Source organism: Delphinus delphis, chromosome 13, assembly GCF_949987515.2.
Source record: "Delphinus delphis chromosome 13, mDelDel1.2, whole genome shotgun sequence".
Lineage (NCBI taxonomy): Eukaryota > Metazoa > Chordata > Mammalia > Artiodactyla > Delphinidae > Delphinus > Delphinus delphis.
In genome coordinates, this window is record NC_082695.1 from 38,454,867 (window position 1) to 38,481,009 (window position 26,143).

At 37.6% G+C, this 26,143-nt stretch overlaps 1 protein-coding gene across 1 annotated transcript in view; it reads left to right on the forward strand.

The window, feature by feature from the left end:
• The window catches only part of MIB1 (MIB E3 ubiquitin protein ligase 1), a 114,989-nt gene that overhangs the window by 80,902 nt on the left and 7,944 nt on the right, over positions 1-26,143 (forward strand). Inside the window, exons 13-18 of the mRNA XM_060028778.1 lie at positions 9,382-9,514; positions 12,624-12,710; positions 14,470-14,631; positions 17,029-17,210; positions 18,606-18,798; positions 23,662-23,740. Of these exons, the coding sequence (XP_059884761.1) occupies positions 9,382-9,514; positions 12,624-12,710; positions 14,470-14,631; positions 17,029-17,210; positions 18,606-18,798; positions 23,662-23,740 (836 nt within the window). The remainder of the gene's footprint in view (positions 1-9,381; positions 9,515-12,623; positions 12,711-14,469; positions 14,632-17,028; positions 17,211-18,605; positions 18,799-23,661; positions 23,741-26,143) is intronic.

Consider the following 26,143-nt stretch of genomic DNA (forward strand, 5'->3'; position numbering starts at 1 on the left):
CTGATGATCCAATGGTAAAGAATCCACCTTAGGGCTTCCCTGGTAGCGCAGTGGTTGAGAGTCCGCCTGCCGATGCAGGGGACACGGGTTCGTGCCCCAGTCCGGGAAGATCCCATATGCCGCGGAGCAGCTATGCCCGTGAGCCATGGCTGCTGAGCCTGTGAGTCCGGAGCCTGTGCTCTGCAACAGGAGAGGCCGCAAAAGTGAGAGGCCCGCGTACCGCAAAAAAAAAAAAAAAAAAAATCCACCTTACGATGCAGGGGATGTGGATTTGATCCCTGGTCAGGGAACTAAGATCCCACATGCCACAGGGCAACTAAGCCCGCATGCCACAACTACTGAGCTCACGCGCCTCAACTAGAGAGCCCGCGTGCCGCCAACTACAGAGCCCACACGCTCTGGAGCCCATGTGCCACAACTACAGAGCCTGCCTGCCACAACTAGAGGGAGAAAACCCGCGGGCCACAACTAGAGAGAGAAAAACCCACGCGCCACAACTAGAGAAGAGAAAACCGCACGCCACAACTAGAGGGACGCCCACACATCACAACGGAAGATCCCACGTACCTCAACGAAGATCCAGCGTGCCTCAACTAAGACCTGACAGAGCCAAAAATAAATAAAATAATTTAAAAAATGGATTTATCTTATATATTTTTAACATCTTTATTGGAGTATAATTGCTTCACATTGTTCTGTTAGTTACTGCTGTATAACAAAGTGAATCAGCTATACATATACATATATCCCCATATCCCCTCCCTCTTGCATCTCCCTCCTACCCTCCCTATCCCATCACTCTAGGTAGTCACAAAGCACCGAGCTGATCTCCCTGTGCTGTGCAGCTACTTCTCACTAGCTATCTGTTTTACATTTGGTAGTGTATATATGTCAGTGCCACTCTCTCATTTTGTCTCAGCTTACCCTTCCCCCTTCCTGTGTCCTCAAGTCCATTCTCTACGTCTGTATCTTTATTCCTGTCCCGCCCCTAGGTTCTTCAGAACCATTTTTTAAAATTTTAGATTCCATATATATCTGTTAGCATATGGTATTTGGTTTTGTCTTTCTGACTTAACGTCACTCTATGACAGACTCTGGGTCCATCCACCTCACTACAAATAACTCAATTTCGTTTCTTTTTATGGCAGAGTAATATTCCATTGTATATATGTGCCACATCTTCTTTATCCATTGATCTTTTGATGGACACTTAGGTTGATTCCATATCCTAGCTATTGTAAATAATGCTGCAATGAACATTGTTGTCTATGACTTTTTATTTATTTTTAAACGTCTTTATTGGAGTATAATTGCTTTACAATGGTGTGTTAGTTTCTGCTTTATAACAAAGAGAATCAGTTATACATATACATGTATCCCCATATCTCCTCCCTCTTGCGTCTCCCTCCCACCCTCCCTATCCCACCCCTCTAGGTGGTCACAAAGCACTGAGCTGATCTCCCTCTGCTATGCGGCTGCTTCTCACTAGCTATCTGTTTTACATTTGGTAGTATATATTAGTCGATGCCACTTTCTCACTTTATCCCACCTTACCCTTCCCCCTCCCCATGTCCTCAAGTCCATTCTCTACATCTGCATCTTTATTTCTGTCCTGCCCCGAGGTTCTTCATAACCTTTTTTTTAGATTCCATATGTATGTGTTAGCATACAGTATTTGTTTTTCTCTTTCTGACTTTCTTCACTCTGTACGACAAGCCCTAGGTTCATCCACCTCACTATGAATAACTCAGTTTCGTTTCTTTTTATGGCTGAGTAATATTCCATTGTATATATGTGCCATTGTATATATGTGCCACATCTTCTTTATCCATTCATCTGTTGATGGACACTTAGGTTGCTTCCATGTCCTGGCTATTGTAAATAGAGCTGCAACGAACATTGTGCTTCATGAAACTTTCTGAATTATGCTTTTCTCAGGGTATATGCCCAGTAGTGGGATTGCTGGATCGTATGGTAGTTCTATTTTTAGTTTTTTAAGGAACCTCCCCATACTGTTCTCCATAGTGGCTGTGTCAGTTTACATTCCCATCAACAGTGCAAGATGGTTCCCTTTTCTCCACACCCTCTCCAGCATTTATTATTTGTAGATTTTTTGATGATGGCCATTCTGACTTGTGTGGGGTGATACTTCACTGTAGTTTTGATTTGCATTTCTCTAATGATTAGTGATATTGAGCATCTTTTCATGTGTTTGTTGGCAATCTGTATATCTTCTTTGGAGAAATGTCTATTTAGGTCTTCTGCCCATTTTTGGATAGGGTTTGGTTTTTTGATACTGAGCTGCATGAGCTGCTTGTAAATTTTGGAGATTAATCCTTTGTCAGTTGCTTCATTTGCTAATATTTTCTCCCATTCTGAGGGTTGTCTTTTCATCCTGTCTGTGGTTTCCTTTGCTGTGCAAAAGCTTTTAAGTTTCATTAGGTCCCATATGTTTACTTTTGTTTTTATTTCCATTTCTCTAGGAGGAGGGTCAAAAAGGATCTTGCTGTGATTTATGCCATAGAGTGTTCTGCCTATGTTTTCCTCTAAGACTTTTATAGTGTCTGGCCTTACATTTAGGTTTTTAATCCATTTTGTGTTTATTTTTGTGTATGGTGTTAGGGAGTGTTCTAATTTCATTCTTTCACATGTAGCTGTCCAGTTTTCCCTGCACCACTTATTGAAGCGGCTGTCTTTTCTCCATTGCATATTCTTGCCTTCTTTATCAAAGATAAGATGACCATATGTGTTTGGGTTTATCTCTGGGCTTTCTATCCTGTTCCATTGATCTATATTTCTGTTTTTGTGCCAGTACCATACTGTCTTGATTACTGTAACTTTGTAGTATAGTCTGAAGTCAAGGGAGCCTTATTTCTCCAGCTCCGTTTTTCTTTCTCAAGATTACTTTGGCTATTCGGGGTCTTTTGTATTTTCATACAGATTGTGAAATTTTTTGTTTTAGTTCTATGAAAAATGCCATTGGTAGTTTGTTAGGGATTGCATTGAATCTGTAGATTGCTTTGGGTAGTATAGTCATTTTCACAGTGTTGATTCTTCCAGTCAGGAACATGGTATATCTCTCCATCTGTTGGTATCATCTTTAATTTGTTTCATCAGTGTCTTATAGTTTTCTGAATACAGGTCTTTTACCTCCTTAGGTAGGTTTATTCCTAGGTATTTTATTCTTTTTGTTGCAGTAGTAAATGGGAGTGTTTCCTTAATTGCTCTTTCAGATTTGTCATCATTAGTGTACAGGAATGCAAGAGATTTCTGTGCATTAATTTTGTATCCTGCTACTATACCAAATTCATTGATTAGCTCTAGTATTTTTCCGGTAGCATCTTAGGATTCTGTGTGTGTAGTATCATGTCATCTGCAAACAGTGACAGTTTTACTTCTTTTCCAATTTGGATTCCTTTTATTTCTTTTTCGTCTCTGATTGCTGTGGCTAAAACTTCCAAAACTATGTTGAATAATAGTGGTGAGAGTGGGAAACCTTGTCTTGTTCCTGATCTTGGTGGAAATGGTTTCAGTTTTTCACCATTGAGAATGATGTTGGCTGTGGGTTTGACATATATGGCCTTTATTATGTTCAGGTAAGTTCCCTCTATGCCTGCTTTCTGGAGAGTTTTTATAATAAATGGGTTTTGAATTTTGTTGAAAGCTTTTTCTGCGTCTGTTGAGATGATCACATGGTTTTTACCCTTCAGTTTGTTAATATGGTGTATCACATTGATTTATTTGCATGTATTGAAGAATCTTTGCATTCCTGGGATTAACCTCACTTGATCATGGTGTATGATCCTTTTAATGTGCTGTTGGATTCTAGTTTTTTTTTTTTTTTTTTTTTTTTTTGTGGTACGCGGGCCTCTCACTGTTGTGGCCTCTCCCGTTGCGGAGCACAGGCTCCGGATGCGCAGGCTCAGCGGCCATGGCTCACGGGCCCAGCCGCTCCGCGGCATGTGCGATCTTCCCGGACTGGGGCATGAACCCATGTCCCCTGCATCCTCAGGCGGACTCTCAACCACTGTGCCACCAGGGAAGCCCGGATTCTAGTATTTTGTTGCGGATTTTTGCATCTATGTTCATCAGTGATATTGGCCTGTAGTTTTCTTTTTTCGTAACATCTTTGGTTTTGGTATCAGGGTGATGATGGTCTTGTAGAATGAGTTTGGGAGTGTTCCTCCCTCTGCTATATTTTGGAAGAGTTTGAGAAGGATGAATGTTAGCTCTTCTCTGAATGTTTCATAGAATTCGCCTGTGAAGCCATCTGGTCCTGAGCTTTTGTTTGTTGGAAGATTTTAATCACAGTCTCAATTTCAGTGCTTGTGATTGGTCTGTTTATATTTTCTGTTTCTTCCTGGTTCAGTCTCGGAAGGTTGTGCTTTTCTAAGAGTTTGTCCATTTCTTCCAGGTTGTCCAGTTTATTGGCATATAGTTGCTTGTAGTAATCTCTCATGATCCTTTGTATTTCTGCATTGTCAGTTGTTACTTCTCCTTTTTCATTTCTAATTCTATTGATTTGAGTCTTCTCCCTTTTTTTCTTGATGAGTCTGGCTAATGGTTCATCAATTTTGTTTATCTTCTCCGAGAACCAGCTTTTAGTTTTATTGATCTTTGTTTTCATTTCCTTCATTTCTTTGTCATTTATTTCTGATCTGATCTTTATGATTTCTTTCCTTCTGCTAACTTTGGGGTTTTTTTGTTCTTCTTTCTCTAATTGCTTTAGGTGTAAGGTTAGGTTGTTTCTTTGAGATGTTTCTTGTTTCTTGAGGTAGTGTTGTATTGCTATAAACTTCCCTCTTAGAACTGCTTTTGCTGCATCCCGTACGTTTTGGGCCGTTGTGTTCTCATTGTCATCTGTTTCTAGGTATTTTTTGATTTCCTGTTTGATTCCTTCTGTGATCTCTTGGTTATTTAGTACGGTATTGTTTAGCTTTCATGTGTTTGTATTTTTTACGGTTTTTTTTCCTGTAATTGATACCTAGTCTCATAGCATTGTGGTAGGAAAAGATACTTGATGCAATTTCAATTTTCTTAAATTTACCAAGGCTTGATTTGTGATCCAAGATAAGCTCTATCCTGGAGAATGTTCCATGAGCACTTGAGAAGAAACTGTATTCTATTATTTTTGGGTGGAATGTCCTATAAATATCAATTAAGTCCATCTTGTTTAATGTATCATTTAAAGCTTGTGTTTCTTTATTTGTTTTCCTGTTGGTTGATCTGTCCATTAGTGGAAGTGGGTTGTTAAAAGTCCCCTACTATGATTGTGTTACTGTCGATTTCCCCTTTTATGGCTGTTAGCATTTGCCTTATATATTGAGGTACTCCTATGTTGCGTGGATAAATATTTACAATTGTTATATCTTCTTCTTGGATCGATCCCTTGATCATTATGCAGTGTTCTTCTTTGTCTCTTGTAATAGTCTTTATTTTAAAGTCTGTTTTGTCTGATATGAGAATTGCTACTCCATCTTTCTTTTGATTTTCATTTGCATGGAATATCTTTTTCCATCCCCTCACTTTCAGTCTGTATGTGTCTTTAGGTCTGAAGTGAGTCGCTTGTAAACAGCATGTATACGGGTCTTGTTTTTGTATCCATTTAGCCTGTCTGTGTCTTTTATAGTTAGAGCATTTTATCCATTTACATTTAAGGTAGTTATCAATATGTATGTTCCTATTACCATTTTTGTAGTTGTTTTGGGTTTGTTATTGTAGGTCTTTTCCTTCTCTTGTGTTTCCTGCCTAGAGAAGTTCCTTCAGCATTTGTTGTAAAGTTGGTTTGGTGGTGCTGAATTCTCTTAGCTTTTGCTTGTCTGTAAAGGTTTTAGTTTCTCCGTCGAATCTGAATGAGATCCTTGCTGCGTAGAGTAATCTTGGTTGTAGGTTTTTCCCTTTCATTACTTTAAATATGTCCTGCCACTCCCTTCTGGCTTGCGGAGTTTCTGCTGAAAGATCAGCTGTTAACCTTACGGGGATTCCCTTGTATGTTATTTGTTGCTTTTCCCTTGCTGCTTTTAATATTTTTTCTTTGTCTTTAATTTTTAATAGTTTGATTAATATGTGTCTTGGTGTGTTTCTCCTTGGATTTATCCTGTATGGGACTCTCTGTGCTTCCTGGACTTGATTGACTATTTCCTTTCCCATATTAGGGAAGTTTTCAACTATAATCTCCTCAAATATTTTCTCAGTCCCTTTTTCTCTTCTTCTGCTGAGACCCCTATAATTTGAATGTTGGTGCATTTAATGTTGTCCTAGTGGTCTCTGAGACTGTCCTCAGTTCTTTTCATTCATTTTTCTTTATTCTGCTCTGCGGTAGTTATTTCCACTATTTTACCTTGCAGGTTACTTATCCGTTCTTCTGCCTCAGTTATTCTGCTATTGATTCCTTCTAGAGACTTTTTAATTTCATTTATTGTGTTGGTCATCATTGTTTGTTTGCTCTTTAGTTCTTCTAGGTCCTTGTTACACGTTTCTTGTATTTTCTCCATTCTGTTTCCAAGATTTTGGATCATTAACTATCATTACTCTGAATTCTTTTTCAGGTAGACTGCCTATTTCCTCTTCATTTGTTTGGTCTGGTGGGTTTTTACCTTGCTCCTTCATCTGCTGTGTGTTTCTCTATCTTCCCATTTTGCTTAACTTACTGTGTTTGGTGTCTCCTTTTGCTTGCTGCAGGTTTGTAGTTCCCTTTGTTTTTGGTGTTACCCCCAGTGGGTAAGGTTGATTCAGTGGCTTGTGTAGGCTTCCTTGTGGAGAGGACTGGTGCCTGTGTTCTGGTGGATGAGGCTGGATCTTGTCTTTCTGATGGGCAGGACTGCATACGGTGGTATGTTTTGGGGTGTCTGTGAACTTATTATGATTTTAGGCTGCCTCTCTGCTAATGGGTAGAGTTGTGTTCCTGTCTTGCTAGTTTGGCATGGGGTGTCCAGCACTGGAGCTTGCTGGTTGTCAAGTGGATCTGGGTCTTAGTGTTGAGACAGAGATTTCTGGGAGAGCTCTCGCTGGTTGATATTACGTGGGGCCAGGAGGTGTCTGGTGGTCCAGTGTCTGGAACTCGGCTCTCCCACCTCAGAGGCTCAGTCCTGACACCCGGCCAGAGCACCAAGACCCTCTCAGCCACATGGCGTAGACAACTGTGGTGAAAATCTTACTGGTGTCTTGGATTTTTCTTTGCTGGGCGATTTATCCAAGCCAAGTTCCCTTTGTCAGAAACATAGCAAGCCAAAATGCTAAGATATCCGAGGTTTGCAGTGAAGACAGGCCTTACTCACACGGCATCCAAGGAGAAGACAGGAGAACAAATTTGAAATCTGTATCCTATCTTATTATTTTTAATGATTACATTTTGTCTTTATTAAAACTTTTTTCACATGATTTAATACTTGAATATTCAAAACTCTCCAAAAGAATCATAAAGCTGAATTCCGTTTATCACATGGTCAAGTGTGTAAGGTAACAGATAATTTATGGCATTAGCATCATGATTATGCTAAATCCAAACAATCAGTAGTATATTGTTGTACCAGTACTTTTCCCCATTAAGAATTTGAGTCAAAATCTACAGAATTTCTAGTATTCTATTTTAATCCACTGAATGAGGAGGTATAGAATCTTTATAATTACAGAAAATGAGCTAAAGCAGGAATCTTTAGCTTTGTATGAGGTCCATGAATGGAACCTTAGGGGGTTTGGACTCCCTCAAAATTGTATGTATAGATTTTTATGTGTATTTTCTGGGAGAAAATGGTTCATAGATTTCTAAAGAAGTCTTGTTACCCATAAACAGTGATTGTAACTTCAGTAACAACCACCAAAGGCTGTCTTAAAGTTTTGATTCTCAGTACACCTTGGGTCATAAACCTGTTTAAAAATCTGAGAAAAGCTATAAACTTCCAGATTTGAGTACAGTTTTGGAGATTCTTGAATCCTCCAAAGCTTGTTCTCAGATGTCTTGGATTTCCTGTTTGGGATTCATAGACCACTGCTGTTAAGGAAACATGCTCTGGCTCATGTTAGGCCTTAGTCTCATTATTTTAGAGACTTACAGTTTCATTTACACACATTCTTATTCTGCATCTTCAGACTGTTTCTCCATACGTTTATAACATTTCTCTATTAAAAATTTTTCTCTCATATGTATCACCTTACGAAAAACTATCCCGATATGTATCTTAGTGTTATTTCTTGCCCTTTTATACTCTATTGCCACAATTTTAAAAGCTTTTCTTTTCTGTGTTTACTGCCTTTTTTAGGTGTGAGGGAAGATTCAATATCTAATACGTATATCAGTGTGTCTGAGCCAAGTCCAATACTCTTTACGGGAGCAGTTATCTTAGGTCTCACTCCTAAAAAAAAGCAATTAGTTGATAGATGTATTAAGGGAGATTTTTTCCAAATTACGTTATGAGTTTTCCACACAAAACCTCTATGTTAAGAAAAGTTAGACTGGTTAGGCTTAGGAAAGTTGCTTCTGATTTTATTTTCCTTTTTGAGTGGTAGGCTAGCTTTTTCTCTACAAAGCATGATTTCTTGATAATTAGTTCCCCTGATTTTTTACGGTTTAATCTTTGGTGCTCTTTAGGATGACTTTGTCTTTTTTGCTTTGGAGATACTTTGTTACCATATCTTAAATTTTAAATACTAGATTATAGTGACCATTTTGTATGTTTTGATATCAACTGGATTTAGCACTGCTAAATGACATATATCACATTTTTAATTCTGCAGAGTTCATGATAATCTGCCAGCTACCTAAAATTTGTCTTATCACTATTTTTCCTTCTTAGCTGTTGTTACCTGGTTGTTCTTTATTAACTCTTCGTTAATATATACTATTCCAGTTGAACCTAAGAGATTCCACAAGGCCAACATATATCCTTTTTAGGGTATATTTCTTTTACCTTTGGTATTTTTCCTCTCATGTTTCCCTTTTGTAGCACTCCCATTCTGTTTTGATTCTGTTCTCCAAACAGCAATAATTTGTTTACTTCTTACAATATCAAAAGGCTGTGTATTTAAGATTTAGAATTTTTTTTTTTTTTTTTTTTGCGGTGCGCGGGCCTCTCACTGTTGTGGCCTCTCCTGTTGTGGAGCACAGGCTCTGGATGTGCAGGCTCAGCGGCCATGGCTCACGGGCCCAGCCGCTCCGTGGCGTGCGGAATCTTCCCGGACCAGGGCATAAACCCGTGTCCCCTGCATTGGCAGGCGGACTCTCAACTACTGCGCCACCAGGGAAGCCCGATTTAGAAATTTTGAATTTCTATTTGTCTCTAAGGGCATAATTTTCTTTAAAGAGAAGTATATTCATTTGATTTTAAAAGTTTCTTTTGAATAGTTTTTCTAAAGAAAATATTTAATTAAATATTTGACTTTCAGTGCAATGCGTGTTTTACTGTCGAAATTACCAAGACCGTGGATTGTGGATGAGAAGAAAGATGATGGTTATACTGCCTTGCATCTGGCTGCCCTCAATAATCATGTAGAAGTGGCTGAACTGTTGGTACATCAGGTAGGAAAAGCAGTTCAGTAATTTTTAACAATTTTGGGTCATTGCTATCTATTTTTTACTTCATCAACTACTTATTAGTTGATAATAAGTAAAATCCCATGATGATGGGATCTTACAGCAAAATCCCATGATGATGCAAATTCAGATATAATATGAATTTAGTCTTCCGCCTAACATTGGTTTTTGTTTTTATTTTTGTTTTCCCTGGCTGCGCCACACAGCATATAGAATCTTAGTTCCCCAAGCAGGGATCGAACTTGTGCCCCCTTCAGTGGAAGCATGGAGCCCTAAACACTGGACCACCAGGGAATTCCCCTAACATTGGTTCTTAAATGGAGGGTGTTAGTGGTGTGTGTGGGGAGAAGGGGGCGGGGGGGTGGCGGGGAATCCTTCAGTCTCCAGTATTCTCTCTGCACAGTCTTCCTGGTTTGGTCCAACAAAATAGGCATCAATGAAAAGGGATTTTCCAGAATCACTGCCGCTATTGTGGAAGTATCACTCTGCTGTAGCACCAAGAACCATCATGTTGATATCTAAGCTGGTGTGGGCAGTTGCCAGCAGGTAACACCAGGCTGCAGCTAGGATCTAGGGATGCAGTTCATGACTACTGCTGGACCCCTTGGATAGCAGCATAGGCTCACCTTGGTCATTTCATTCATCTCAGGAATAAGATGCTCTACATCTTTATGAGATTGGATTTTGGGGGAAACCCATTTATTGCAATTTTATGATATTTTGGTGTATTCAGCAAAATTTTTAAATGCTTCAGTCAAGCATATGCCATAGCTAAGCACTAAAGTTCCCAAAGAATTATCTGTGATCCCTGACTTCAAGGAACTTACAGTCTAGTTAAGAAGATGAAACAGCAGAAAAATTTAGTAGATAGTACATTATGTGTAATTAGGTCATAGATCATAAGATAGACATTCCATAAACTACAGAAGTTTAGGTAAAAAAATAGTTCAAAAGTTAAACAAACCTTTCCCCTGCCATTGTAAGCCGTTATTATTAAAATTAATTTTCTTAGAAGTGTTGTTAATTATGATAAATTCCTTTTCATCCAAAATCCAAACGACTGACCTTAAGCCAGTACCACACTGTCTTGGTCATTGTTGCTTTATAGTAAGTCTTGAAATCAGTTAGAGTAAGTCCTCTAAATTTGTTTTTCTTTCTCAGAACTACTTTAATGTTCTAGATCTTTGGAATTTCCCAGTACATTTTAGAATCAGGTTATTAGTTTCTATTAAAAGTCTTTGGGGGAGTTTGATTGCTCTTGCACATATTAGGTTTATCTTTAAGTAATTTTTTTGATCCTATTGGTAAATTGTATTGTTTTAAAATTTCAATTTCCAGTTATGTATTGCTAATATATAGAGTTGCAGTTTTTAAAATATATTTACCATGTATCTTGTGACCTTGCTTAAATTACCATTGGTCATTAGGAAAACAGAAATTACACCAACTACAATGACTAAAATTTAAAATGCCAACAAAACCAGGTGTTGATTAGGATGTGGAGCAGTTAGAATTCACAAACGTTGCTGGTGTTTTTCAGGGTAGCCATGTTGAAAAACAGTTTAGCAGTTTCTTATAAAGTTAAACATATATTCATCCCAGCAGTCTCACGTCTAGATATGTATCCAAGAGAACTGAGGGCACATTTCCACGAAATACTCCTACTAAATGCTTGTAGCAGCATTATTTGTAATAGCCCTAAACTGAAAGCAAACCAAATGTTCATCAACTAGTGTCTGAATAAGCAAATTATGGTATATCCATACAATGAATACTACTTTGGAAATTCTAAATGATGGAAAAAAGTTCAGAAAACTTAAAAGGAGATCCCTCACTTTCTGCATTTATATGAGAACAGACATGATAAGAAAACAACCTGAGGGAATTCACTGGTGGTCCATTGGTTAGGACTCAGCACTTTCACTGCCATGAGCCATCGCTGGTCAGTTGCTGGTTGGGGAACTAAGATCCCATAAGCCACGCGGCACGGCCAAAAAAAAAAAAAAAAGGAAAGCAAGCTGAGATCAGGAGCCTAATGATTGCACTCAAAGAAACGTAAATAGTAAAAACAATCCAGAAACTCCCACCTTCTCGAACATGTCATAGCATGTTCAGACCAACCAAACTCCCATAAGTGAGTTTCAGCTCTACCTGATGCACCAAGCAGGTGCACAGGTAGGGGTGTCAGAGTTGTGATCATAGGGCGTGAATGGTTCTAAGACATAAATGGAATGATACAGTTTACTTTTTGACTCTGTAGCCCTCTACTTAATTTTAGTATTTTAAAAAATTTATTATTATTTTTTATCATGCCAGACATGGTGCTAGGCATTTTGACATTGTTATTTTTCTTAATCCTCACATTGACCCCTGGAATAGGTTGTGCCCTTACCATTTTGGAGCTGAGGAAATAGGCATGAAATGATACAGTGCTTGCTTAAACTCACAAAGCGCGTAGCTGACAACACTTGAACCCAGGTCCACTGACACTGTGTTCATTGCTTTTGCTTCTCCGTCCCTTTCCTCTGTGCTTGGCATCAGCTGTTCTCATGGTCCTTTGTCTATCTCAGGGCCCTGGTGGGACTTTCTGCTCTTCCTTCAATAAGTGTTTGTATGTACTAATTAAGCGTTATCTTCTTCTCACCCTCCAGCAGAGTTCTTTTCACTGAATGAGGAAGAGCTCAATTATGCAGCAAGAGGAACTGACCTTATTAGGTCATTAAAAGAAATCTAGATCCAATGTGAAGACTCATTAATATATTTTCAGGAAATATTTACAGTTAAAATGAGCTGATTATGTCCATTGCTCTATAATGGAGATTAAAAGGGAGCTGTGTTTGTACTGTACTTTGTCCTTTAACTGTTCTTAGATGGAATCACCATAATAAAAATAATTATTTTAAACTTGCTGTTATACTTCAGAAAGTTTGCTGCCCTATCCACTTCTTCCTGTGTTACCATATGAGAACAAGGTCCCAGCCCCTAGGAAGGGGGTGTGGTCAGTAGTGTCCAGTGTACTGATTCTTTGCCAAGAGTTAGTTTAGTATGCTTCCCTCTTGTCACATTCAACTGTGTGTGCCTTGTTCTTCTTCAGGGTAACGCAAATCTGGATATCCAGAATGTGAACCAGCAGACTGCCCTACACCTTGCTGTTGAGCGGCAGCACACCCAGATTGTGAGGGTAACGTGTCTACTAAAGTGAATCTTTGCTTATTAAATCATACTTTGTTAGATTTCTCAAAAGGCATAGCTGGAGGTAAAAATTACGATTTTAGGCTAATATTTTACATCAGTTGAGTAAAGAGTTTTAATTTGTAATAAGGAAAATCTTAAGATTCTGATATTCAAAGTCTTTATAATTTTGTTGCCAGATTTGTAAATTGCCAGAATATTAAATCAGAGGATTTCAGAGTAACTTACAAATTTGTTTTTTTTAAAAGTATACTCCCTTTTAATTTTTATAATTGAGAGTGAACTGTAATTAAAGGCTTCGGCTAGACATTTGCCGAACAGATTCCAAAAAAGATGACATGTATATTTTTATTTTACTAATCTGGTGATTCCAGTCAAAATACTTGAAAGATTATCTGTTTACAACTTTTTTGTAGAGCAGTGATTCTTAAAGTTTGGAGGCTGAAGCAGCAGCATCAGCATCACCTGAGACTTTGGTAGAAAAGTCAGTTCCTGGGCCCCACCTCAGACCAACCAAATCAGAACCTCCAAGGGTGGGAACTAGCAATCTGTGGTTTAACAGGCCCCCAGGTAATTGTGATGCATGTTCAAATTTGAGAAACTGTCCTGCAGAGACATTATATAATCTTTTTGAAACAAAGCAAGCAAAACAAAAGAAAACAGTAATTAGCCAAGACAGGTAGGACCATGTGCTTGAGATTGGTTTCTTTGTATGGTATCTTTCTAAAACTCTGATAACATTTACAGAAATGATTAGGGAACTTGTTGAAGCACTGTAAGCAAAGTTTTATGTTTACCACTTAAAATATCGATTGAGGGCTTCCGTGGTGGCTCAGTGGTTAAGAATCCGCCTGCCAATGCAGGGGACACGGGTTCGAGCCCTGGTCCGGGAAGATCCCACATGCCACGGAGCAACTAAGCCCGTGCGCCACAACTACTGAGCCTGCGCTCTAGAGCCCGTGAGCCACGACTGCTGAGCCCATGTACCACAACTACTGAAGCCCACGTGCCTAGAGCCTGTGCTCCGCAACAAGAGAAGCCACTGCAATGAGAAGCCAGTGCACCGCAACCAAGGGTAACCCGCACTCGCTGAAACTAGAGAAAGCCCGCGTGCAGCAATGAAGACCCAATGCAGCCAAAAATAAATAAATATATTTAAAAAATTGATTGAGATATATCGATTATGTGTTATATGTAAGAGATTGCAGTTTAGCAAACACTTCACGTTTATTATTATTTAAAATTCCCCTTGCCAAAAATTCTTCATTTCTCTGATATTTGGACTTATAACCCTTATAACCATACATTTGGAGAAAATTAACCAAAGAGAATGGAAATAAATAACTTGCTTATTTAAATAATAGAAGAATTTTGAACGTTATGATTTGGTCCTATTGGAAATACTTAAAATATCCCAACTCACATATCTGAAATTAAAATGAGAAAAAAAATGTCCTAAATTTCCCCCAGTTATCTTGATCTTAGAGTAGATTAATTGAGCAACATTTTGGTTCTTATTTCTTTCTGCTTTCTCTAATTCAATATATTTGAATAACCAGGTTCATCATTATTTGTAAGGAGTCACAGGGTTGGATATAGAGTAATTTAGCAAGCAAATACATAAGAATAATTAACTTTCACGGCAACCCCGTCAGATAGGTCCAGGGCTCTCACACTGTTACTTTAGAGATGTTGTAACTTCTTGTGGGTGGAATACTTTGGCAAAATAAGATGTTTTTCTCTTCTAGCTTTTGGTCCGTGCAGGTGCCAAATTAGATATTCAGGATAAGGATGGGGATACTCCTTTGCATGAAGCTCTGAGGCATCACACTTTGTCTCAGCTACGTCAGCTTCAAGATATGCAAGATGTGGGGAAGGTCGATGCTGCCTGGGAGCCATCCAAAAACACCGTGAGTAAAGATAATCTTTAATTCAGTGCCAGTGGGAGCATCTTTTAATGCAGAGGTTTATATTTATGGCTAATTTAACTTGCACCTGATAAGATATTTCATCAGAGCTACAAATGTACAAATTTAGTTTATGAGCTAAATACTAGTCAATGCTAACTGTATTGTTTTGCATTCTTACTAAAAGTTGTTTGCTTCTCCTTTTATAACTTTAGCCATTCAAACAGGAGTATTGTGGTATCTTTTTGTGGTTTGAATTTGCATTTCCTTATGACTGCTGGTATTGAACATCTTTTCATTTGCTTGTTCACCACTCATGTATATTTGATGAAGTGTCTCTTCAGACCTTCTTCATTGTTTTGTTGAGCTGTTTTCTTACTACTAAGTTTTGAGGGTTCTTTTTATAAACTGAATACAAGTTCTTTATCAGATATGTGGTATGCACATACTTTCTCCCAGTCTGTAACTTGTCTTTTCATTCTTTTTAAAAATTTTATTTATTTATTTATTTATTTTTGGCTGCGTTGGGTCTTCATTGCTGCACACGGGCTTTCTCTAGTTGCAGCGAACGGGGGCTGCTTTTCATTGTGGTGTGTGAGCTTCTTGTTGTGGTGGCTTCTTGTGTTGCGGAGCATGGGCTCTAGGTGTGTGGGCTTCAGTAGTTGTGGCACACGGGCTTAGTTGCTCCATGGCATGTGGGATCTTCCCAGACAGGGGCTCAAACCCGTGTCCCCTGCATTGGCAGGTGGATTCTTTTTTTTTTTTTTTTTTTTTTTTTTGCTGTATGCGGGCCGCTCACTGTTGTGGCCTCTCCCGTTGTGGAGCACAGGCTCCGGATGCGCAGGCTCAGCGGCCATGGCTCACAGGCCCAGCTGCTCCACGGCATGTGGGATCTTCCCAGACCAGGGCACGAACCCGTGTCCCCTGCATCGGCAGGTGGACTCTCAACCACGGCGCCACCAGGGAAGCCTGGCAGGTGGATTCTTAACCACTGCGCCACTAGGGAAGCCCTCTTTTCATTCTTTTAACAGTATTTTTCAAAGAACAGAGGTTCTTAATTTTAATGAAGTCTGATTGACCAATTTTTCTTTTATTGTTTGTGTCCTGAGAAATCTTTGCTAAATCCAAGGTCACTAAGGTTTTCTCCTATTTTGTACTAGAAGTTTATAAAGTTTTAGCTGTTACATTTAGGTCTGTGATTCATTTTGAGTTAATTTTTATATGCATAATATGAGGTATGGGTCAAAGTTCTTTTTTGTTTTTTGTTTGTTTGTGGATATACAGTCATTCCAGCCCCATTTGTTTGAAAAGACTTTCTTTTTCTACTGAATTGCCTGTTGTGCCTTTATCTAAAATCAGTTCTCTTCTATTGATCTGTGTCTTTATCTATGTGATGTCAACCCACTGTCTTGATTACAGTAGCTTTGTAATAAATGTTGAAGTCAGTGGTATAAGTCTCTTCTTCTTTTTCAAAGTTGTTTGCCTATTCCGAGTACTTCATGTTTCCATATGAATTTTAGATTCATTTTTAAGAATGTAAAGGGTTCTGAGACCAAAGTGTTTGAGAATTGCTGCTTTTCTATATGACCATCGGTAAATACTCTAACTCCTATGTGCCTCATTTTTCTCATTTTGAAACGAGGGGAAGTGAGTAACTACCTCCATAAGGTTGTAAAGATTAAATGAGTTAATTCATGGAAACTGCTTAAAATAGTTCTTAGTCCATTGTAGATGCTCCATAAATATTAACAATTATTATGACTATTATCAGACAAGATGTGTGAGTCAGAAGCTCAGATGACAGTAGGACCTGATCTGTCTCATTCTCCACTTCGTGGCTTAATTCCTGGTTGGTTCATTTCTCAGTTGTCTCTCCCCTTTTTGTTTCACGTTGGTTGCTAGCAGTTCCAGAGACAAATTGAGTAGAAAAGGGAGACTGTCTCCTCAATATCTCAATCAGAAGTCTTGTTCTTGAGTTTTATTGGCCTTAATTGACCTGATTTAGGTTATGTGTCACCCCTGAACTAATTACATAGATGAGGTGGGTCTCTGAGTGGTTTGAGCCATCTTTGGTTCATCTCTAAAACTGGAGATGGGTCAGTCCTCATACAATACACCTGAGGAAATTGGGGGGTAGGTGTCATGGAGGAAGGATGCTAGGACTGCAACTCATAAGTGTCCACCACATCTATATAGTCTTGCCAGACATGTTTTTTACCACACATACATATTCATATATACATACATATATACGCAAGCACATGCACACCACACACATATACACACACATTCTTGCATATATATATATATATATATATATATATATATATATATATGGTGATAAGAATTGATAACAGATTCCTAAAGGGAAAATAATGACTTTTTTTCATTTGATTTCAGTTAATAATGGGACTTGGTACCCAGGGAGCCGAGAAGAAGAGTGCAGCATCTATTGCCTGTTTTTTGGCTGCTAATGGTGCTGACCTTAGCATTCGAAATAAGAAGGGTCAGTCGCCACTTGATCTCTGTCCTGATCCAAGTCTCTGCAAGGCACTGGCAAAGTGTCATAAAGAAAAAGTCAGGTTTGTATTATTATCATAAAACCTAATATTCTGTACATAAAGTATCATGTGGTTCCACAGTTATAGGGAAATTAATATAATGAGGTATATACATTTCTTTTTTATTCTATTCTATTTTATTTCTTATTGAAGTATAGTTGATTTACAATGTGTTAATTTCTGGTGTACAGCAAAGGGATTCAGTTATACATATATATACATATTTTCCGTTATGGTTTATTACAGGATATTGAATATAATTCCCTGTGCTATACAGTAGGAACTTATTGTTTATTTTATATATAGTAGTTTGTATCTGCTAATCCCAAACTCCTAATTTATCTGCCCCCCCCCCCACCTCTTTCCCCTCTGGTAACCATAAGTTTGTTTTCTATGTCTGAGTCTGTTTCTGTTTTGTAAATAAGTTCATTTGTATCATATTTTAGATTCCACATGTAAGTGATACCCTATATTTGTCTTTGTCTGACTCTCTTCACTTAGTATGATAATCACTAGGTCCATCCATATTGCTGCAAATGGCATTGTTTCATTCTTCTTTATGGCTGAGTAGTATTCAATTTTATATAGAGGTATATACATTTCTTTAAGTATATTCTTAAGGGGCATTTTATTAGAGCAAGGCAGAATGCATCTAAAAATATATAAATAGAGGCACTGTAATTACTGTAGCAATAACTTAAACACTGGGGTGTAAGGGGAAACCACTTTGAATGTGTACATGTGAGCCCGCGTATTCATGAGTTTCTGAAGATCCTAGTGGAAACAGAGTGTCCCTTTTCTATCTGTACCTGTAGTTGGTTGTGCATATGTATTTTTATGTCTTGTATATATATATTTATAGACGTGTTCTGTCTTTCTGTAATAGAATTTTATGCTCCTTAAGTGTAAGGATACACTTAAATGTCAAAACAGCAGCTGCAGTGACATATTTTCCAAAGTGCCCTGTCAGTTGTGGACTCTGATAAAGCTTCATTCTGTCTGTAGTTAACATAACTAACATGGGCTCTAGTTAGGATTTTTGTTTTATTCCTATATCCTGTGTCTTCCTCAAATGGTCCTATATAGATAAAACAGTTTCTGAGGGAAACTTTATGTTAATTTTTAAAAACTAGGGTGTTTGATTTCTTTGTTAGAAGAAGATTCACTCTTTTCCATTGGGTGAGGATTTGTTGAATTGAAATTTGAATTGTACTAGAAGTATGTAAAAATGCAGAGAAGTAGAAAAATATAGTATACAATGTTTCATATATAGATGTTAAAGCTTAATTTTTAACATAACTAAAGTTTTTTACCCATACTAATGATGCTCTAGATGTTTTAAAAAACATTTAAATTAATGAATTTGTAATATGAATATTCTCAGAGGCTTGATTAGAAATATTTTCTTTTAATTAGTGGTCAGGTGGGTTCTCGAAGTCCTTCTATGATTAGTAATGATTCTGAAACCTTAGAAGAGTGTATGGTGTGCTCAGATATGAAGAGAGATACTCTTTTTGGCCCATGTGGACATATTGCAACCTGTTCTTTGTGTTCTCCACGAGTCAAGAAATGCCTCATCTGTAAAGAACAAGTTCAATCCAGGACAAAGGTAATATGTTTTTAATATAGCATTTTATTATTTTTTGAAGTTCTTTAAGACTACAGTTAATGATAAATAAGATTATATGATGCCACGTGTCTTTTAATTTTGTTCTTCCTAAGACTGATCTAAATATGGGAATGTATGATTTATACATTTATCAAGACACCAGTTGAAATATGTAAACTACAGTACTAGTTAAAAATAAAAGTAATCTACTGTTTTACTTTCAAAGCGCCTTATAACCCAAAGGTGTATTTAATTTCACTCCGTGTTGTAGTTACTTGTATATTGCACCTTTTTTGAGTACATGTGGGTTGTTTTGTATTCCTCTTTGTAAAAGACTAGTTGATTTTCGGTAGAATATCACACATTCTGGATTTATTTGATTTTTATCATGGTGTTCTTTAATTTGTTTCTATATCCTTTGTGTTTTTGTAAACTGGAAGTTAGATCTAACTGCTTGATTAGGGTCAGCTTAGACATACTGGGCAAGAAAACTTCATAGACAATGCTATTCATTTCGTACTGTATCCCACCATTAGGCAAATAAAGTCTGATCATCCTGCAGTTTTTGGTGGTCAAATTCTGTATCTCCTCTGAACTTTTTATCTTATCTGACTCCTTTTGCTTTTTGAGAAGCAGTATTCTTTTCTGGGTTTCTGGTTTCATTTTTTTTTCCCATGTAACTGAGTGCTTTTCCATCTTACTCATTTTGCTTTACTGAAATAATTGAAAAAAGCAAAGCTCAAAGAAGTACACTGACAGTTGGGTCTTCAGTGCAGTTTTCCTGATTCTTAAGTCACTGTTCTTTCCTCTGTGTTATGATACACAGACAGAATTAAAACCAATGTCTGCAAGGGAGGGTTGACAGAACAGGAAGGTAGAGAGGAAGGATTATGTTGTCACTCCTTTTTAGACCAGTTCTGAATTCCAAGAATTAGTAAGGAGTCTGTTTGTATTTTAAGTTATGGAATTTTCAAACCTGTACAAAAGTAGAAAAACTTACATACCCACCAAAGAGATTTGCCAGGTTCGTTGCAGGGCCTTCGAATGTAAAGAAATAGCGACCTCAAGTGGTTAAAGGATTGTGAACATCTTCACTGAAGATAAAACAAATTGTAAAATTAGTATTTGGAGAGAGGGAGAATAAACAAACTTGGTCTCTTTAGCAATTAAAGAAATACAAATTAAAAATTATGAACTATTATTAGCCATTCTTGTCCAATTAGCAAAAATAAACTTTAAATAATGCTAGCTAGGAAAGAGAAATGAGTACTCTCTTAACACTGCAGTTGGCTGAATAAATGGGTTTACATTTTTTTGAGAGACCATCCTGACAATATATATACAAACAGTTACAATAAATATGCTTTGATATAGTAATTCCACTCCTGGGAATGTAATCTGAGGAAAAAAATCCAGAAGGGGTAAAAGTTATGCTTAGAAAATTTTTTTTTTAATAATAGCTGAATGGGTAAGTAAATGATTATTAGATTGGTTTGCTAGATAATTTTAAACTCTTTATCAGCAATTCAGATATGTAGACAGTTGCATCGGGAATCATTTTAAAAACCAACACATCTTTTATATAGAGAGGAGAAGAGAATCATCATGTATTAAGCGCTGATTTTATATTAGGCATTGAACTAGACACTGTACACATAATATCTAATTTACTTTTTTTAATTGTCACATTTTAATGTTTGACCAGTATTTAGCACATACAGTTCTTAAAATATTTATATGAAGATGCTCCTTACGTACAAATAAATGGCTAGATCAATCAGAGTTTCACCTCCGTGTCGTCATTGCTCTTGAGACTTTTGTCTGTCTAGTTGCTGAAGTTTGGGATTTTCACTTCTTTCACCCATACTGTGCCTACTTTTCTTTTTAGCATATTAGCCAGCCAGATAGCTGACTCACACACCTTTGAAATTTAGCCATGGTCTTCAGCCCTTCCTTTATTTTATTTTGTTTTTAATTAATTTTCATTGGAGTATGGTTGCTTTACAATGTTGTGTTAGCCTCTGGTGCACAACAAAATGAATCAGCCATACACATAGAGAGATCCCCTCCCTTTTGGACTTCCTTCCCTTTTAGGTCACCACAGTGCATTAAGTAGAGTTCCATGTGCTGTACAGTGTGTTCCCATCAGTTGTCTGTTTTATACATAGTATCAATAATGGATATGTGTCAATCCCAGTCTCCCAATTCCATCCACCCCACCCCTTTCCCCCTTGGTATCCGTGCATTTGTTCTCTACATCTGTGTCTCTGTTTCTGCTTTGCAAATGAGATCATCTGTACCATTTTTCTAGATTCCACGTATATGCATTATTATATGATATTTGCTTTTCTCTTTCTGACTGACTTCACTCTGTATGACAGTCTCTAGGTCCATCCACGTCTCTGCAAATGACCCAATTTCATTCTGTTTTATGGCTGAGTAATATTCCATGGTATATATGTACCACATCTTCTTTATCCATTCCTCTGTTGATGGACATTTAGGTTGCTTCCAGGTCCTGGCTGTTGTAAACAGGTCTGCTATGAACATTGGGGTGCATGTGTTTTTTTGAATTATGGTTTTCTCTGGGTATATGCCCAGTAGTGGGATTGTTGGGTCATATGGTAGTTCTATTTTTAGTTTTTTAAGGAATCTCCATACTGTTTTCCATAGTGGCTATATCAATTTACATTCCCACCAGCAGTGTATGACGGTTCCCTTTTCTCCACATCCTCTCCAGCATTTATTGTTTGTAGATTGTTTGATGATGGCCATTCTGACAGGTGTGAGGTGATACCTCATCATAGTTTTGATTTGCATTTGTCTTAATAATTAGTGATGTTGAGCATCTTTTCATGTGTTTGTTGGCTGTCTGCATGTCTTCTTTGGAGAAATGTCTATTTAGGTCTTCCACCCATTTTTTGATTGGGTTGTTTGTTTTTGTGTTATTGAGCCATATGTGCTGCTCGTATATTTTGGAGATTAATCCTTTGTCAGTTGCTTCATTTGCAAATATTTTCTCCCATTCTGAGGGTTGTCTTTTCGTCTTGTTTATGGTTTCCTTTGCTGTGCAAAAGCTTTTAAATTTCATTAGGTCCCATTTGTTTATTTCAGCCGTTTTTTTAGAGAGAGGAAAAACTTTGTTGGGAGCTATGAAAAGTTAGTGTACCTACCTCCAGGCTATGGGTTCCTTAGTCGCCCATTTCTGGGGTCTTCCTATCTCTGCTCCCCACTGTGTTTCTGGTAGTGTACTGCTTAGTGTTTGCAGTTTGTGGGCTGGATTTGTGTACTGAAGGTAAACATTGCCTTTGTTATAGTCTGACCTTGAGTAGGTCTTAAAGCCTGTATGTATAATCCTAGAGTTGGAAAGAACACCCTGGTCTTGCATCCTATAAGCTGTAGGCGACTGAAATGTGTTTCTTTCAACTGTTTTAAATCAAGTCAGAAACTTAGCAGATATCTTAGATCTCTTCTTCACCATTCTATACATTTTATTAGTTACCAAGTCTTCTTAAATATTTCTCAGAACTCTTTCTTCTACTCTGTATTGTTATGTCTTACTTAAAATATGCCCTCCTATCTCATAGTTAGAATTGTTCTAGGATATACTTGAATAAGGGCCACCTGAGTCCTCTCCTTGTCTTCTAATTGACACTTTAACACCTTGTGAAGAAGGATTGTTCTTTATTGTTCAGATTTTTTAAAATCTGCGGCTCTACAGTGTTAGGTAATTTGTTAGTATTGGAGCTGGAATTGGAATGCAGGAACATAAAGATCCTGACTAACCATGTCTTACTGCTTCCCACTAGATTACTACGACTATGTAAATTCTATGTACATAGCAAGGTCTAAGTTGGGAAGGTCCAATATTTTGGTTGTTTAGGTGAAGTGGTGGTCATCATTTTTGGTCAGTAATGTTAAATGACACAGATAGGGGTGAATGTGTGTCAGAAAGGAGGAGAATCAGTGAAAGATGGATGTGGGGCCAAGGGCAGTAGGCAGATGGGAGTCAGAGAACCAGAGCAAAGTTAAGAAATAGTTACACACGCAGAACTCAGATTAAGTGGAGAAGAGGAGGAAAAATTGAGGGAAATTATGAATAGGTTGTGGAGGACTTGTGGAGATCAGGCGAAAAGAATAGTCCAGAGCTCTGGGCTTCAGCCAGTGTGGGGGAATTCCAAGTCCTGGGAAAGGATGAGTTAGGTGGAATTCCTCGGATGTGGGTAAACAGAAAAATCCCCCTTAAGCTTTAGCTGTCTGGCTAATGTGGCTAGAATTTTATGAATATTAGAAATCTATCTTAGTCATTTGTTCTTTTGATTTTTCTCTCCAAAGTAGTTTTTTTTTTTTTTTGATGTGGACCATTTTTAAAGTCTTTGTTGAATTTGTTACAATATTGCTTCTATTTTTTGTTTGGGTTTTTTTGTTTTTTGGCCCCCAAGGCATGTGGGATCTTAGCTCCCTGACCAGGGATCAAACCCACACCCCCTGCATTGGAAGGCAGAGTCTTAACCACTGGACTGCTAGGGAAGTCCTCAAAGTAATTTAGAAAAAAAAAGAAAAAAAAAAGAAAATTGAAGTCTAGTCTGTTCTCCCTGACCTCAGAAGAAATGGAGTTTTTCTGTATCATTTTTTAGGACAGGTAGGGAGACTAAAGTGGAGCTAGACCAGTTTAGCTGGGGTCTTCAAAGATGTGAAAATGAGTAACCAAGAAAGTAGAGGACAGAGAAGTGTGTGTTAAATTCTTCTTTGCAGGAGTGTTTCCTTATAGAGGAGAAATACATTTGGATACAGAAGGAACTGTTAGAGTCACTAGATGTATTTGTAGATGTTTACGCTTTTGCTGTAACCTCTTTTTTGCAGATTGAAGAATGTGTGGTATGTTCTGACAAGAAAGCAGCTGTTCTTTTTCAGCCTTGCGGACACATGTGTGCTTGTGAGAGTAAGTAGCCCATACAGAACTTCCTCAGAATTATTATAAAAGTAGAAAGTGAAACAAATTATGTCTTTGAATTACTTTTTTAATAACTCACGAACAGAGGAGTTGGTGGGCCTCTAGAACCCTCCGTCTGTTCTCTGTACAAGAGTGTCACCTCTTTCCCTCCTTAGTCCTAAGTGTTAGGGAAGACTCGATGTACTGCATTCTCCCAGCTCAGCTTTTTCTTTTCTTTTCTTTTTTTTTTTTTTTTGGAGTATAGTTGATTTACAGTGTCGTATTACTTTCTGCTGTACAGCAGAGTGGGTCAGTTACACACATACCCACTCTTTTTAGATTATTTTCCCATATAGGTTATTACGGAGTATTGGGTAGAGTTCCCTGTGCTATACAGTAGGTCCTTATTAGTTATCTGTTTTATATATAGTAGCGTGTAGATGTCAATCCCAGTCTCCCATTTATCCCTCTCCCCCTTCCTTCCTTCCTGGTAACCATGAGATTGTTTTCTACATTTGTAACTCGATTTCTATTTTGTCAATAAGTTCAGCAGTATCAGACAATACTTGTCCCTCTCTGTCTGACTTACTTCACTTAGTATGATGATCTCTAGGTCCATTCATGTTGCTGCAAATGGCATTCTTTCCTTCTTTTTTATGGCTGAGTAATATTCCATGGTATATATGTACCGCATCTTCTTTATCCATTCCTCCGTCAGTGGACATTTAGGTTGCTTCCATGTCCTGGCTATTGTAAATAGTGCTGCAGTGAACATTGGGGTGCATGTATCTTTTCAAATTATGGTTTTCCCCAGGTATATGCCCAGGCATGGGATTGTGGATCATATGGTAGCTCTATTTTTAGTTTTTTAAGGAACCTCCATACTGTCCTCCATAGGAGCTGTACCAATTTATATTCCCACCAACAGTGTAGGAGGGTCCAGCTTAGCTTTTTATTTCATTTGTTGTATGAGCACAAAATGACCACTTCTCACACGCAGGAGAAATTTATTTCCGAAAATGAGTGTTGATACATTTAGTCTAGCCTTTTTTCACATATGAAATTAACACATCTTCACCTTTATGTTGCCTCTCCTGTATACTTTCCCCCCGCTGAACCACTCACAGCAACCATTTGGGGCAATAATTTCTGGCCTTCTTAACCTTCCTTAACCTCTATGTCAAGAGAGCTTATAGAAATCTTCTTTGTGAGGATGATATTAAAGTTTAAGAGGAGTTTTAAGCTTTGCTTTTATATATCTCCCTTATTCTTTTCAAGTTAATATACTTAGTATTAATATCCTCCTTTTTGCTTTTTACTTGTCAGTGAAGAATTTTAAATAAGTTTAACAATTTATATTTCACTTAAATGGACCCAAAGTAAAGCATGGTGTTTCAGTCAGTTAGGTGTTGGTTTTTCATATAACATTTGACTAAAGTAACAAACTGTGTAATAGATTAATCTCATTGGCACAGATTTGCTTTAAGCATTGGTGTTTTGTTTGTTTATTTGTTTTTTTCATTTTGATAGACACCTCGTCAACTAAGAAAGGATCAAGGTTTTCTACTGTAACATTCTGCTCCACGTAATTGTTTCTGTTTACCAAAGACTGGTATAATGGCTATTATCAGCTGTCAGAGGGCATGAAGAAAGAGAATTCTGTCTTAAGTAAAAAAGGGCTCAGGTTATGTAAATTTTCATAGCCCAGGAGTTAGCAAACATTTTCTGTAAAGGGTCAAATAAAACATATTTTTGGCTTTGTGGGCCACATGATTTCTGTAGTAACACCTCAACTCTTTCCAATTGCTTACCTCTTCCATTGTAGTGCAAAAACAACCACAGACAATATGTAAACAAATGGGCGGGACTGTTTTCCATTAAAACTTTATTTATAAAAACAAGTGACTGGTTGGGTTTGCTGACCCTGTCAGAGACCAAAGTGACTTGAAAGCTGGTTATAGTTAGTAGTTGGTAATACAGATTCTAGAGCCTTAAAGTAATATTTTCCCCCAGGAGTTTCCCAACGTTTTTACATTATTTTTGCTTTAGAATGTAACAAAAGCAACAGCTAACTTTTATTGAGCTCTTAATTTGTACCAGGCATTTTAATCTTTTTCTGAGTGTTTCCTCTTTTATCTTTACAAGAAACCTAAGAAGTAGAGTTTTCTCCATTTTACAGATCATTGGTAAACATTTATTTGCTAGGGAAGATGAAATTGAGGTGGAAAATGTCCCTTTCTCAAGGAGTATACAGTACAGCAGGTGGTCCAGTCCCCACATCACAGTAATCAAAGGAAGGGGAAATTACATCCCTTTTGGAGGGATGGAAGAAAGATTTTATATAAACAATATAACAACCTAACTTAATAGCTACAAGAATTTAAAATAATTGTGGTTACATATTATATACTC